Source organism: Bemisia tabaci, chromosome 3 (assembly GCF_918797505.1).
Source record: "Bemisia tabaci chromosome 3, PGI_BMITA_v3".
NCBI classification, from domain to species: domain Eukaryota; kingdom Metazoa; phylum Arthropoda; class Insecta; order Hemiptera; family Aleyrodidae; genus Bemisia; species Bemisia tabaci.
The window spans coordinates 51,703,329-51,719,250 of record NC_092795.1 but is presented as its reverse complement, the minus strand read 5'-3'; the positions used below and the strand labels follow the sequence as shown (position 1 = coordinate 51,719,250).

General features: G+C 37.5%; 1 protein-coding gene across 2 annotated transcripts in view; it reads right to left on the bottom strand.

The window, feature by feature from the left end:
* Window positions 1-2,494: 2,494 nt before the first annotated feature.
* LOC109036317 (guanine nucleotide exchange factor for Rab-3A) overlaps window positions 2,495-15,922 on the bottom strand; it is a 56,425-nt gene continuing 42,997 nt past the window's right edge. For both annotated transcript variants that reach the window (XM_072298591.1, XM_072298592.1), the window contains 7 exons: window positions 14,429-14,987; window positions 12,442-12,637; window positions 9,441-9,589; window positions 8,440-8,654; window positions 7,659-7,758; window positions 6,704-6,770; window positions 2,495-5,592 (listed from right to left, as the gene is read on the bottom strand). In XM_072298591.1, coding sequence (XP_072154692.1) covers window positions 5,510-5,592; window positions 6,704-6,770; window positions 7,659-7,758; window positions 8,440-8,654; window positions 9,441-9,589; window positions 12,442-12,637; window positions 14,429-14,848 — 1,230 coding nt within the window. In that variant the 5' untranslated portion in view covers window positions 14,849-14,987 and the 3' untranslated portion in view covers window positions 2,495-5,509. The remainder of the gene's footprint in view (window positions 5,593-6,703; window positions 6,771-7,658; window positions 7,759-8,439; window positions 8,655-9,440; window positions 9,590-12,441; window positions 12,638-14,428; window positions 14,988-15,922) is intronic.

Below are 15,922 nucleotides of genomic sequence, written 5' to 3'. Positions count from 1 at the left end.
ATAAAGTTCAATTTTTAGCGAGGTTTTGTAAATGCGTTAGGGTTAGTCAAGAACGCCCTTTAGGTAAACGGAAAAAAATGAAGTGGAATATGAAACCATAGTTTAAAACGATCAATTCTTTATCATTTGGTGCTATGAACACTCACTCAAAAATCTAAAAAATTGACTTTTTTGGGAGGATAAAGTGAGACTTTGAGAAAAATGCTGATAAATTTTTCTGGCTCTTTTGCCAATGTTGGGAACAATTCATTTCAACCTCTTAGGTATAACAATATTTATAATGCTAATTTTTTTAACCAGCCCAAAGAGTAATGAAAAGAGATTGGCATCGAAAACTGAGAATTTTTTTTTTTGCCCAAAATCGAATTTTTGTCTGTGCTTGTTGAACGAGTTGATTTTTCATCTCAAGGGCGCTTTCGTCCAACTTCACCACAATAATCGTTGAAAATTTGTTTTTTTCAATGCTAAACCTGACGTCACGCGATCTTCTGTCGCATTCTAAAAGTGCGTCAAGCAAATATTTTGGACTCTCACAGATATAGAATGTCATCAAAGCACCTTCAATTTATAATACCGCAAATGTTCATTCACTCTAGTTGGTGAAGTTCGCCGCCACGAGGCAAGGCGTTAAAAAACACATTCATTCTCTTCGATATATTTAATGAACCTAATACGAGGGATGTACAAAAAAGACTGTTAGTAGTTTTACGATATTGGCAGGTGACAACTCCTTTCTATAGTTTTCGAGCCCACTTTTTCTCAAATATTTCTTAAGCTTCTTCATTCAGCATTTAATTTATTTCTCTATTTTCAAGCTCAAAAATCGCAACTTTATGTCAAAACATTGAAATTTCTCCATTGAAAAATGCTACTTGGAAGTTAAAATTTTCTATTGTCTAAATATCGTCTGCACTAGGTTGAGTGACGGGACTGCAGTAGTCAGAGCTTCCGGTTCAAATAAGTTTTTTTAAGGTTTTCTTCTTAAAAATAGAGTGTTTTCCGAAAATGCCTCAGTTTGGAGCAGCGCGGTCTTTCCCCAAAAATTTCGGAAAAATCGTAGTTTTCTGTATTTTAACTACGAATGTGGATTAAAACTGATGGTAATGGGTATCGACTACCTACAACTTTTAACGCTAAATTCATTCATGGCTTTAAAATTATCAAGATCTTAAATAAAAGGGAGAATTCAGCCGGTTTCATGTGGTCTCGGATCTTCCAGAGGAAAAAACTTTTTTTTTGCAATTTCCTCAAAATTCTCAAGAGCTAAGACTGGAAGAAGAATGTTAATGACTATTTTTCTAAATTATTTGACACTCGAAGCAAGAGTTCCCTTAAAATAACATTTTTATCAGCAAAAAGGCAGGCTTTTCACTCTGGCGGTCCCAAGATTCCCTGCAACCATTTCAAATCCCCATCTAATATAAGATTTCGATATTAATTACTGAGGCCATATATTAATGCAGTGTTGAAAAATTATGAAGGATTTTTTGTCACTTTCCCCATAAAAGCCACTCGCTACACCAGCATGCGGCAGAGGTGCAGTGCAGTGACACGGTGTACTTTGCGATATATCTATTGATCTGCCACTTGAACCTATGGAAAAGGATCAATGAACAGGGTGTTCATATTGAACACCTTAATAATAGATTCTTTACCATAGCTTCAAATGGGGAAATATCGATAATCGATCGTTCCAGCTTCGCCACTGATGTAACAATGCATATGGATATATACTGCAGTCTTTCCTCCTTAAAAAATAAGCAAAACACATACCTGAGAGGATGCTAAATAACTAGTTACAGTAACAAAAACGTAAGAGGAATATTTCAACAAGATGTTAGAAAGCATGAAGTTAGAAAATCTTTTAACCAACTTGAAAGCTTCTTCACTCTATCTGGACACTGTTCAATTTGCTGACTTGGGGATCACTTGGTTGCTGAGATCTGCTAGCAGCTCGATCCCTGCCGATTTTTCTTGAAATTTGATTTTCCGAAATTTATTTTAGTTTTCTTTCATTATTTATTCTCTTTTTTAAATTTCTATTTTCCTAACTTCCGGTTATTAATAACAAATTTGTTTCCAAATTTGTTCTATTATGTTATCCAATGTTTTTAATGCTAGTTTATTTTCTCCAAAAATTTTTTTCTCCATAAAATTCATGACCCTTTGATGTGATTAGAAATATGAAAATAGTGCTTCGCTTTGTAAATTTGATTTAATATTTTCTACCATCACTTAAATTTTTGTTAATCCATATTTTTTTTTTTTTTTTTTCATTTGGTCTCGTCATTTTTTAGGGGGAGTTTTTTAGGATTGGGCCAGGGTGGCTGCCGCCACCTAGAATCAATAAAAATGCGGAAAATGAGTATGCTCATTTTCTGAATTTTCCCATTGTAGTAGAAAAAAAGAACAACTGTTTTTTGTTTAGAGAGATTCATTTATGACTGCATGTTCATTCAATATAGTATATAATAATTTACAAATGTATAAACAATGTACATCTCCTTTGATTGCACAAATAATTAATTACAATACTAAAAATAAGTTAATTTGATGGCAATCAAACAGTAAAATAAAATATATATAGACTAGGAAAAGTCTCCGAATAAAACTCCTATGTTCCAGAGTATATGTTACAACTTGATAATTTACACAATGATCTTAATTTTGAAACAAATGAAATGAGTTTGTGCTCTTAAAATAGGTATGCAACTTTGTACATGATCAGGGAAGACCGCTCTTCAATGTAAGTGTATTATACTGTAGTTCGGCAAAATGGGTTCAACAATGATCCAAAATCAAGTTTTTCATGACTTGAGCACCTTTGTGTCTTGCACTCTGGCGTAAGAACCTTCAGTGTTGTATATTTAAACTGATTCATTATGATTTCTAAAAATCTGATCATGTATTACTCTAGTCAGAATAAATGCCTGCAGAGGAGGTGAAAAGGTGAACAGCGAGTGTTTGCTCACAAAAGAGCAGACATGTTCACAGTTCATTAATACTCTACTAATAGAAATGCTAGCTATCACTCGAAATTTTTGAGCAGTGACCTGTTATTCCATAAAAAGTATGATTGTTTTCCAATATGTACTCACAATATCCAAATTAAGGATTAGGTGAAACAGAATACCTACCTGCTGTATTTCATACTACAAATGTTTGAAATTGGAGCGGCTTTCAAAATGAAAGTGCGTAAATCCTTCTTTTCCAAAGGCCTTCATCAAAAGGATCCTTTGTATTGAATCTTGAATTCGATAAAATGAACAGGTAAAAGTAACAAAATGTTCGAGATCTTTGGTTACAAATAATTCAAACTTAATGAACAGAAATTCTTCGATAGGGCTTCTTACAATATGAGCAGCCAAGATGAAATTAATAAAATTCATTGTCATACTAGCGTAGAGCTGCTGAGCTGCAACGCGATAGCATATTAAAATTTGGAAAATGCATTTACTTCACATAGCAATGGCTACTTTAACAGTCTTGAAGATTGCTGTATAAATTAGCCTAAAATTAGTTGAAAGAATGACAGTGATGTAAATTGATCACATTTAAAACTTAGGTATGAATGTATTTAGATCTATCTTCCAACGTTTGACAACAGCAACGATTCCTGTGAGCTTATTTATAGATATTGCACCAACTTAAATTAGAGATCTGATTTGTAGAGTCTGAAATCAATTTTCAAAGGACATACAGGGAAAATTACACATACGATTACAGTGAAATTGTAACATTTCTTTCTTTGATCATGACAAAATAAAATATTGCTATTAACAAAAATGAAAGAGGAGAATCATATTGCACAAAATGTTACGATATGCTTAAAAATTGGGTGAGAGGTAAATGGAAAGCTCATTAAGAATATAATATGTATTTGTGTGTTGATGTAATTTAGCCCTCCGAATTTCGTTGGTTTTACTTTATTCTATTTATTTATACATATTTTTTTATAAACTATTAAAATCTGACTGGACACGATTTATACTGGATTAAAACCTTGTAGGATTGATAAAAATTAAAATAGCTGAAGCACAAATTAGTCTTTGGTTTATGCAAACAAATTTTAGGAGGTGACAGATTTCCTTTTTAAAACTTGATCTAGTGAAAGAAAAATTCTAGAATCATCAGTATAAAATTTTGTAGATACATCTTCAGAATAAAATTCTGGTCATGTGCCACTTCACACCATTCTATTATTTCATTTAAATATACTTTTCACGATCACTCAAATCAAGACCAATCCAAACAGGTCAGTCATTGCGCAATTTTTTTTTAAATTCACTCCTCTGCCTGACCTTTACTTGACTGCAGCAAGTATGACGTGAAATTGACTGTTCCCATTAGAAATGAATTGCTTTTAAACTTCCCGCCACCAATGCGCAGAGGAATTTGAAAACTTGTCCACGGACATGACTGACCTGTGTGAATTGGTCTTGATTTAAATGTAATTTTCGTGCTATAACATTAAGACACAGCATATTTACAAAATTCTGCTATGATAATATGAACTGTAAGTACACGCCAGATCCACCATAACACATTAATTTGGAGAACACAAGAGAGGCGGTACAATGATGTACCTATGTAATCAATTTTACTATAAATGTTTGACTCGAGGTTATTTAATTTTTGTCGAGATCGTTTCGATGCAATGATTTTAGATCTTTTGAGGGACCAAATAAAAAACAGAAAAATTGCAACAATTCAAGAGAGAAATCAGATCAATTAGTAACGTTATTTTGAAGATAGGTTAGCCTCAAGAATGATAGATACTAGAGTCCATGCCTAAAAATTTAACGCACTTTTAGACTGCAACAGAACATTGAGTGATGCCAATTTAGCATTACATTCTTGCATTTACTTTCAATGCTAAACTGACATCACACGATCTTCTGTTGCGATCTAAAAGTGCATGAACTTACTTAGCGTGGACTCCATGATATTTTGAAAAGAAATAGCCCATTTTATTACAGCAAAAATTACTAAGATCAAAGAAAACCCATCAGTCGCATATAGTTTGCATCAAGAAACACGGTTCTTTTCAACTTGTTGAGCACTAATCCAGGAAGGCCAAACATACAGTTTTATCATTATTTGAACCTTCTCCATGGATTCTGTTAATTTTTTTTATAGAACATTTACACAATTTTACATTAAGGACTGACAAGGAGGATTAAATATTATTATTATACGATCAAGAAATAAAATTCTTTGAGACGCAAGATACCAATTTCACTCTTGTTTCCATGTATGGAACGATCCCATCCTTTGGGGGTCATATCTGATCAGTAAGAAACTTCGCTCATAAAATCCAATATGATCCAGTTTTAAGGAAGCATTCAAATATCCATCAGGGAAGTGTAAAAATGCTTATAATACTGGAGGAAAGGAAGAGTATTGATCAAGAGGTATAAAATTCAGTAAAAAATGAGAGTATTTTGAGGATGACAACTCCTTTTTTGTAAAACTTAATTCAGTTCATGTTTCTTGATAGCTTGATTCTTTAAGATGTGGAGATTGAAAGTCCAAGACGAGCAAGCATCATTTCTTTTCGTAGTCGGATGATTTCCCAATAGATGTCATGGACTGAAATTGAAACAGAATAATATTAGAAACAAAAAAGTACAGTGTCTATTATATATATGTACTTTGTAAGAAGAACATAAAATGATACAAATGAATTTCATATTTATTTCAAACTTGGATGGTTGTGTAAATCGACTAATTTAAGCAAAAAGAAGCATACTGCTGAAATTATTATAGAAAGTTACTTTTTGTACTTAATTTACTAGAAGGAAAGTACACATAACTAGTGATTAAAAAAGGTGGTGATTTGATTCCTATCAAAATTTGATTCTCGGCAGAATAATTCATATTTTCACATATTGTGGAGGAAATTTGAAAAGGTTCAGAGATAGACGACTTTCAGACCTAGTCTGCCAAAATCAAGGACGGCTGATTGTGAGTTAACGCCGCAAAAATCAAGTTATCATTCAAACAATTTCTGAGCAAGTCATGCCAGTAAAACTTTTTTGAAATTTTTTTATTTCCGTTTTTTCAAGTCAATGAGTGAAGGACCATACAAAATGGAGGAAACTCTGAGACAAGATAGTGGTTACTTTTTTCTTTGATACCACCGATCAAACAAAGCTAGTTTCAGAAATGACTTGTTTCAAAGCTAAAATTTTGCAAAGTTAAATGAGCAAGGTGTGGAGATAGGCAGCAAGCCATTCCACAACTACTGCCTACAAACAAGAGTATTGCTTTCATTAGTATAACATTTATCAGCATTATGATTATCTTAAGAGTACAATAGGATAAAAATGCCCAACAATATACGAAAAGTGTAATCATTTAAAAAGTTTGATAATTTTTTCAGTTATTAATTTCTCATTCAAATAAGAGCACTCCTGCCTGAGTTTTAGTCACATTTGCCGTGAATTTTTTTCACATTCCAGAAACTTTATAAAAAGTTTTAATCTCATACTACCTACCTCCAGTTTTTGGGGAAAGAGTAGGTTCATGCAAAAAATCTACACAAAGGTGAAAGATGATAAGATTTTACTGTCTTTTTCAGAGTTGATACAGCAAAACAGGCCTCATATTCTTTGTGTCTTTGAAGTGACCTATTTTGTTACTAGTTGTTGGGGGAGGGGGGGGGGGGTCATAAATTTACAATATAGAAATTGTGCCTCACCTGAACTCTTAACAAGACCTCTTTGAATGTAACGCAAATAATTGAGGAAGTTGCAAACAGCTGTTATCTGTAGGCAAAAACAAAAAAGAAAATTAATAAGGTACAGTGAAAGATAGAAGAAGTTCCACTGACAGAATACGGCTCAATAGTGCAAAGGTTGTACATAGAGGAGGAGTCTTTTCTATGTTTATCAATTTGGACTGCATTTTGCAATTGGGAACTACAATTTCTGGCTCAGTCTAGAAAAAATGTAGTACCATTAGTTTCCCTATGTACATAATGTGTGTTATTTTTACAGATGAGCCAGAAATTGTAGTTCCAAACTAAAAGATGTTGGAAAATAAAAGCAACATTTGTCGCATTCCCTGCTCACCACTTTGACAACTCACTGAATATTTTCATTGCTGCCCTTTTCGAAATTAGTGTGGACAAAATAGTTGGTTGGATAGGATTATAGTCCATTTCACGAAACCTGATACTTTTTATTCGGCATTAAAATCCGTAAATGGCAACGCATCAGTCCTGGCCGCGATGACCGGACCGCTCGCTAGACACCCTCTATTGAGCAGCTAGGAGAGGTCCGCAACCCGTTCATTGTCAGGGTGGAAACAATGAGCACCCTTCATTCCTCCACCAAGAACCCTAGTACCCGGACCAAAATTTTTTTGCCGTTGAAAAATTCATCTTTTGGTGTAAACCTTTAGTTCCAGTGCTAGATTATGATAAAAACGAACTAAGTTATACTAATTATCCGTCCAACATCTTCATTTTGAGCTGATATACAACATTTGTTTATAACTGCGATTGCCGCGAAATGCCTGTGCTTGGATGATCTTTTTCTCTCTATAATGAGACATCATTTATAGACTAAATTTGAACCTAAGTTGGAAAACCACAATCTGTTCCTTAGGATAAGACGGTAACAATTCAAAAAAAGAGATTTGCTGGCACTTACCCTATTCCTGCATATTTGAGATATATGATACCATGTTTCACTATTGCTTAATCTTAAACGATAATTACAAACGCTTTGGGAATCTAGCAAAACACATTTCCTGCAACAAAATAGAGGATACATTAATATGAAAAGTCATGCATTGTTTAATGGTCCAGTTTGATTGAAGATTTTTGAAAAATCTCTAATGCAGTTACAAATACAAGTTGACTTATGAAGGGGTGGTAGAAATACAAAACAGTACTGTGTAAGAAGGACCAGCAGATATTCTATCAAATATTTGTAAGATACTGAGATTTTACCATATGGATAGTCAGAAAGCTGTACAAATTTTTTCTTAAAGTAAAAATAGCAAACATTGGATTTTGGTGACTGAAATAAGTGTTTTCAACTACACATCCCTGATTCAGTGATCGTAATAATTTTAGGATTCGTTTTTATTTGACCTTTGATGGGTTTGCTTTTTCAGCATTACTTAATAGGGAGCATAAGCAGAGCTAGGAGGAACTTGAGAGGGGTTTGGCTTCTTCGGAAATCTACTTGGCTCCTCACAAGAAATGTGAGGGATTTTGCTAAGTAAGTGTGTGGCATGTCTTTCATCCTTGAAAGTTTAATCGAACAACTTCTCTGTGAGAAAAGCCCAAAACTGCTCTAACTGCGACTCTATTTTTCAAAATTTTTTGCTGGAAGGGGAAGCTCCTTGGCTCAATATCCTGGAACTTACAAAGACAATACATTTTTGCTACAAGCTAATTTAATTTAAATTGATACATTCACTTACTTTGCAAACGGGGATTTCATTTTTTCACTCACAGCCTCAATAAAAATATCTCCGTTATCAACAGCCGTCCTTATTTCTTCAGCAAGTTGAGTATTATTAAAATCAAGACATTGTTCTATGTCTTCACGATATATCCTCGCGATGAATTCATTCGATTTATCTAGAGTAGGGTTTTGTTTCCATGCAAGAAATTCTTTATGGAACACAGGATCAACCTGGAAAATAAACCATAAAATTCAGTAAGTAATCAGAGAAAAACAAGGAAAACTAAGAGAAAAGGAATAAAAATGAAAACATAATGGAGAAAGCGCGGGACAAACAAAAACCTCTTTAATATTTTACAGATAGAAATTTTGAATTTGACTGGAAAAACAATAAGGTAGAGACTGTCTTATACAAGTCTGAAAATCCAAGACCAGTATCGGAGAGGGATTGTACTCTCTAGGGAAATAATGGGCTCTCTTCAGCATCATAAACCGTCCGCCTGAAACCCCACAGGAAAGAAACAGAGAAAGTGAGCAGGGATTGCGGCCACACTGAAAGATCTTGTGTGTCAGTTTTATGAATTCATTCCCCCCCCCCCTTTTTCTTTTTCTTCTTTGAGAGTTAAGGGTATTTCCAAGTTATGTTCTGTTGAAAAAGCAGGTATGTGAAGTTTCAATTTTCAATTTGTATCCTTGACATTTGCTTCATGATCATGACAGAGAAGTAAAATCAACTACGATTGATGTGTAAAAATTAATCAAACACAAATTGGTTTATTATTGATGGGTTGATTTTTTGAGATGCTAGTTTATTTACGAGGCTCTCTTCATTTGAGAATATTCTTTCGTCTTTTTGACACTATTTTGTGTTGGTTTGAAAAGGGCTGGAAGGAGAATACTTCAACCCTCACACATGTGGAACATTCACACATTCACAGATGGGTTCGACTTGAAAGTCCTCCACACAATTGGTGACAAATTAAAAGAGACACGATAAGACAGTACGTCTTTACTTACCTCGCAGTTTTCACTGCTCATGATAGAGTCTAGATTTGAGATGGGATTTTGTTCTTCAGTTGGTGAATCAGGAGGTGAGTTCTCACGCCCATACTTTAAATTAAAGTGAGACGGACATCTCCTATGTTTCTTCAGTCTACTACTGCTTGCTGAAAAAAAAAAGCACCAAGGATATGGTTGTAAATAACAGAGCAAAAGAAAACAATAAGAAAAAACTTAGTTCAGTGGACTATATTCAGGGTGTTTACAGAAAATTTTATCTTGGATTTTCTTGGATTTCAATGGCTAAAGTGCGAAACCACGGAACTCCATTGCGGTGTTCCAAAATTTCCGTTCCTCATTTAGTTTTTTGAATAGAAACATGCAAGCCAACTTCATACATTGAAATTTTACAGAATATTTTGCTCACAGAGAAGAAACCTCATGGAAGTTTTCAAGGAATAACGTTGACTAGCTATCAAAAGAAAAAATACAGTTTGATAGGAAGCTTCCAACGTCGCAAAGTGAGATACGTGGTTTCGAACTTTGGCCATCGATTTTTATCTACTTTCAATCCGTTTTCGTAATTTATTTTTATTTCCTCTCTTGAGCAAATACTGTCCCCTCCAAAGTTTCAGCGACATGACGCGACGTTTTGTTAATCACACATTGAATGGACCCTAAATAAAATCAAGTAAAATGTAAAGGTTGATCATGAGCACAGTCCCAAACTAGCACTTAAAAAGTTGACTTGGTTAATTTACGACACGACGCACAGTGGATCGCACAGTTTATCAGAAAAGTCGGACATGAAATTTTTGACTTAAACTGCAAATTATGTTCATTTCGTCAAATTTCAAATTTCAAGGGGTGCTAATGGAGGAAAATTTCACGAGGAAAACCAATAGAACCACTTTTAACATCTCAAAGTTTCGTGTAAACGGAGTTAGAAGCGTTTAAAGTTTCCAAATTTTGTCCGACCTCTCCAATGGAGTCGGTCCGTTGTGCAACGCAACGTGTTGTTAATCAAAAATTGAATGAAGAATAAAACATTAAGAATAAAATCAAATAATGTGTGAAGGTTGATCCTGAGCACAGCCCCAATCCGGCGCGTAAAAAGTTTACTTGGTAAAATTACGACACGTCGATTCGTTTCCGTTACTGAAACGAGGAAGTGAAAGAGAGGTGCGGGATTAGCCCGTCATAAATTCGGGGGGTCCTTACGCATGGGACGAGGTCGAGGCGCGCTTTCGAGAATGGGATCATGAGTACGTTCACCCGCACGTAATACAATTAATTTGAATGTACTACACGCAAACATACTCTCACGCAGTTTCATAAGACACACGTACGCTCACGCATGCGCTCGAGGCCCGGGCTTGAGCTTGCATGCCAATGACTGATAAACTATGCAGATGAGCCTGATTAAGAAGAGGAAGACCGTCCAATCGCCCCTCTCGGGTTTGTATATTATACGGCGTCCAATTCACTTTTCACTCGAGACATTCGATTTGATGCTGTAACTTAAACACACGGGCTTCCTTTGCATTTAAAGTACCAACGTATATAAATATTATTTCAATTTGTGCACGGTGAGCCAAGTACAGGACTGCTCTATCGTCGAGCTTACATGATCAAAATCCACATACACGGAAGAAGAAGAAGAAGAAGAAGAAGAAGAAGAAGAAGAAGAAGAAGGAAAGGAGAAGAAGGCATTTAAAGTTGATTTAGTCCTGAGTAAAATTCTGCCGAGACTGAAAATTTGTAGCGCGGTATATTTTATTTTATATTTTATTTTCAGTTTATATTTTAGTTAATGTTGAAAAGTTGTTCGAGAATCCCCCATGAAAAGACCATAAAATACAACTCTCTATTGGTGACAATATTGATTAAAGAGCTAAAATGTTTTTCAACGTGTATAATACGGTTCTTTTCAATTCGCCTTCAGCTGCGTCCGCAGCAATTGTTGTTACCAATATGTTGTGCGTGCTGATCTCAGCCTATTACATACTTGACCCTCTGAAGGCGTTTAATATGCGAAACTAGAGAACCCTGTCGGAGAACAACAGAAGTGGGATTGAATGAATCACTCAATCTCCGACAGATGGAGCTACTTGTGCACATAAAACGCCTTCAGAGAGTCGAGTATGTAATGAGCTGAGATCAGCACGCACAACTTATTGGTAACAACAATTGCTGCAAACGCAGTGGAAGGCGAATCGCTTTGGCTCATAAAACGCCCTCAGAGGGTCCGGTAAGCAATGAGCTGAAATCGGCACGCACAACATATTCAAAACAACAATTGCTGCGGTCACAGTAGACGGTGAGCTGTTCAGTTAAGAAAAATAGGGTATGATAGATAGTCTACATGTTGCGAGAGGGTGTGAATTCGATCGACATGAATCGAACGAAAAATAAGAACGTGAACCGATCAACGCCGATTCAATGGACAAATAAATAAAAAAAGCTGATCAAAATCAGTAGGAAACTTGCATTCATTATGAAAATTTCAAATTGCCATATTTCGAAATTGGGATCAGCCAAGATTTTGATTTTTCGCGATTTTGAGTCCGCACGCACCATAGAGACACCCCCTGCAAACCGTTTTTGGGTGCATTTTTATTTGCTTAAAGACCACTTTTGGATGATATGAGTATGAAAATGTGCCGCATAGAATTGCAATTTTTTTGGGCTGCGATCTTTTCCATGCGTTCGAGAATCAGCATTTGGCTCCGCCGGGGAACCACCACCAAAAAGAAAAAAAAGAGAAAAAAAAAAAACCCGTGGATAATCGAGACTCTATTGTAAGTAAATTTTCAACAGTGATTTCAGTCCACATCATTTGAGAATCACTCCCAGCAAAAAAAAAAGATATTCTGAAAATGTTCGGACTACGTCAAATACTTTTTTGATACAATTTACTGGAACATAACACTAATTACGCAGGAAAAATTTGTGAACATTTTACGAGTAATTCTCCGTAAGGAGCTTCCGAGTAAAGCGGTCAAGCTATGGTACTTACGAGTATCGGGGTCGTCTTTGTTCTTTTGGTCGTGGACCAAGTGGAGATTCGGTTTGCTGGGCGTGGAGGTGAGCACGAGGGTTTTGAGGGCTGCCACTTCTGCGGTCAGCACGTCGACCTGCATTGCTTTCTCCTTCAAGCTCCTCTCGGCCGCCGCTTGTTGCAGATTCGCCTCCCGCACCATTTTGTGAGCTTCCTGTAAAGATAAACCCGACAGTTTTCAGAACTCATAATTTGAAGCTTAAATATTAGATGAGAGGTCTTGAATCTCCCGTTTTAAAGACTATCACCACTAACCGTGATAATAGGATTTAAAAATTTTTTTCAAAAAAATTGTCTTAGGAAAGAGAACCGCAAAATGCACAAATTATTTTTTACTTTACGGAATTTTATTTCAAGACGACAAATGACAGGGCAGCTAGTCATAGCTAAAAGTCATTTTCAAGACAAGGAAAGAAGGATGTAGCACATAAATATTCGGATAGGCAGCTGTGGCAGCACGTAAGATTTTTTTTCAGCCTATCTGATAAAAAGAAGGCGTAGAAGACACAAAATATGTGCGTGACACTGCAATTCTCTATGCCACTTCGTAGCTGCGAATTTTCCTCAAATAACTTTTAAATTATGGATTCTCTGTTAAACGCGGCCGTGGCTGAGGCAATTTAGAGTTGATAGACGTAGAGAAGGAGCTTTGGGCCGAGGAATTAAGGTTTGATTCGGAGAGAGTAAGGTATACGCCAAGTTTCATGGATGCAATATGCGCTCCTTCAAAACCTAATTAAGGTTTCAAAGATAAACATTCGAAATTGAAGTGGATTTTCAGCACTATGGAAAACGATTCAATGGTCGATTGATCAATTAATAATTAATAATACTCCTGTCTAATTGATTGTTTTTTAGTCTTCCCCATATGCGCCTGTGTATTTATTAGAACCAGATGTGATAGTATACAGGGTGGCCAAAAGTTTAGCATCTAAAAATTCCCTGACTTTTTCCAAACCTTTCATGAGAAATTCCCTTACTTTTTGACTCCAGAAAAATTTCTTTACCCACTTGCTCCAGAGGTAAGACAGCAGAAAAACAAAAATTTGGAAATTAAAAGCCCATAGCTTCGCACAGTTGTACCTAACTTCCCACCTCCACACGAAATAATTGAATCAGTAAGAATGAAAACAGGCCAATTGGGAAAAATGGAAATGTTCAAGGGACAGAAATACGAGTAGTTTACTTGAAATGCGCTGGAGAGGGAATCACCACAACCGCATCAGCAGCAATTTAAAAATTCCCTGACATTCCCTGATTTTTCCCGGTCCAAGGTGTCTACTAAAACAGGCTGGTCAAAAATGAGTACTTTTACAGTACTTTTTCAGTACATTCTCAAGGAATTCAGTACCTCCTCCAACAGAAAAAATCCGTACTTTTTCAGTACCTCCATTTGACGAAATTAAAAATTTCAAAAATTTGAAATGCGACAAAAATGACAAAATATTAAAAAAATTCCGGACCTTTTCGCGGAATTTCCGCACTTTATCAGTACTTCCGGACCGCCCTTAAAAAATCAGTACTATTTCCGGACTTTCCGGAAATTCCGGACTCGTAGACACCCTGCGGTCATTACAAATTCCCTAACAATTCCCGATTTCCCTGTTGTCCAGACTCCTGGCCACCCTGATATTTAGTTATTTTCTGTCTGATAGGTACTGTCTGAAAGTATGATAATGAAACGTTGGAGGAATGTGGTTACCTGGAAGAGGCTGGCGGTGAGATCCTCTCGAGTTTGGCCTCGACTTCAAAGGTGAATTTAAAGTTCTTCCCTGACACTTTCATCATTTTCCCGGACATTTCCAGGTTTTCCTTGATTTTTTAAGTTCCCTGACACTTTCATCATTTTCCCGGACATTTCCAGGTTTCCCGATTTTTTAAGTTCCCGACATTTCCCGGTTTACCCTGATAACAGTGGCGACCCTGGTTAGACAAATGTGGTTACCTGGAAGAGGCTGGCGGTGAGATCCTCGAGTTCGGCCTCGACTTCCTGGCGGATCCTGCTGAGGCGGGTGACCTCCTCATCCCTGAGCTTGAGCTCCTCGTTGGCGCGGCGGAGCTCGTCCTGGAGGCGCGCGAAGGCGTGCTCCTTGACTTCGGCCACGCTCCGATCCCAGCTCGAGGCCGCAGACTCCATCCCGCTGTCGGGCTCGGCCACCATCCCCGCCCCCACCCCCGAGGCCTCCCCCTCGGCCGCCGCCGCAGCCGCCGCCTTGCAGATATGCAACCCGTTCGGCTTCCCGCAGAGGGGCAGGGGCTCCGGCTGGGACGCTCCGCTCTCGAACTTCTTGATCGGCGAGTCCGTCGGCGAGGGGTAGATCTCCGAGGTGATGGTGAACGGCTGGGAGCCTTCGTCGGCCAGCATGCCCGGCCCCGGCCCCGGCCCGGCGCTCCCCTCGGCGCCCTCGCCTCTCACCGGCACCGCCTCCGCTCCGGCTGCTTTCGTCGAGCTTCGCCGCAAGTTGGACGGCGCCAGCTTGGCTCCTCTAGCCCTCCGCTCAACTCTGAAACACATCAAAATTACATCGTTTTAGCTACAGCTTTACTCCTTCCAAGGTGACAAGAGACTAGAGTACCTATATGGGGACAAGTCGGTTATTTTGAGGTTAGGTCATGGAGCTTTCAGCTTTTGGAGCCCAAGAAAGGCAGCCAACCTATGAACTCCAACTCTGCCATGGTAGCGAAGTTAGATGAGCATGTGAAGTTGGCTAGCTGCGATGGATCAACTCGAACTTCAGTTTACAGAGACTCGATGGAAACAAGTCCAATGTGCTAATCCATGGCTAGACCTACAGAAATGCCAATTGAACTAGGTCATGCTACTTCGCTATCACGGGCCAGAAACTGACAACCACGAACTCGATTCAGAATGTTATTACTACAATGTTACGACCCCGTCGCGTCATTGGCGGATCCACCAAATGGGCAACATTGTTTTTCTCCATTTAAACCTACGGCAATATATCGATTCTTGGAAGGGGCCAGGTGCTCCAACAAGAATCGATTAGTTAATATAGGTTCAAATGGAAGGAGTCCGGTGTTGCCAAATTGCTGGATCCAACTCTGCGTCGCGTCGTGTCCTTTGTAAAGCACGTAGTTGACTTAGTAAAATCATTAATTTACTCATTTTTGCGGAAGGACGTTCATTAATGAACATTCTTGGCCATCTTGGTTTGATATTGGAATCTGACGATTGGCAGCGGCATTTTTCTGGTGTTTTTCGAATTAGAAGGTTGGCTGCCCTTTTTAAGACCTGCGACAGCTCCATTATTCAACATACACACACTCTCTTCCATTTAAAGACTCTACAAGAAACACACTTCGCTGCGAACGGAGCGTTAATAAAATACGTAACGCTCTATGAGAGGGGTTGAGGAGAGCGTTACACCATTTCATATTTACGTGTTGAAGGATAGTCCCTACGTCACAAAAATGTTAC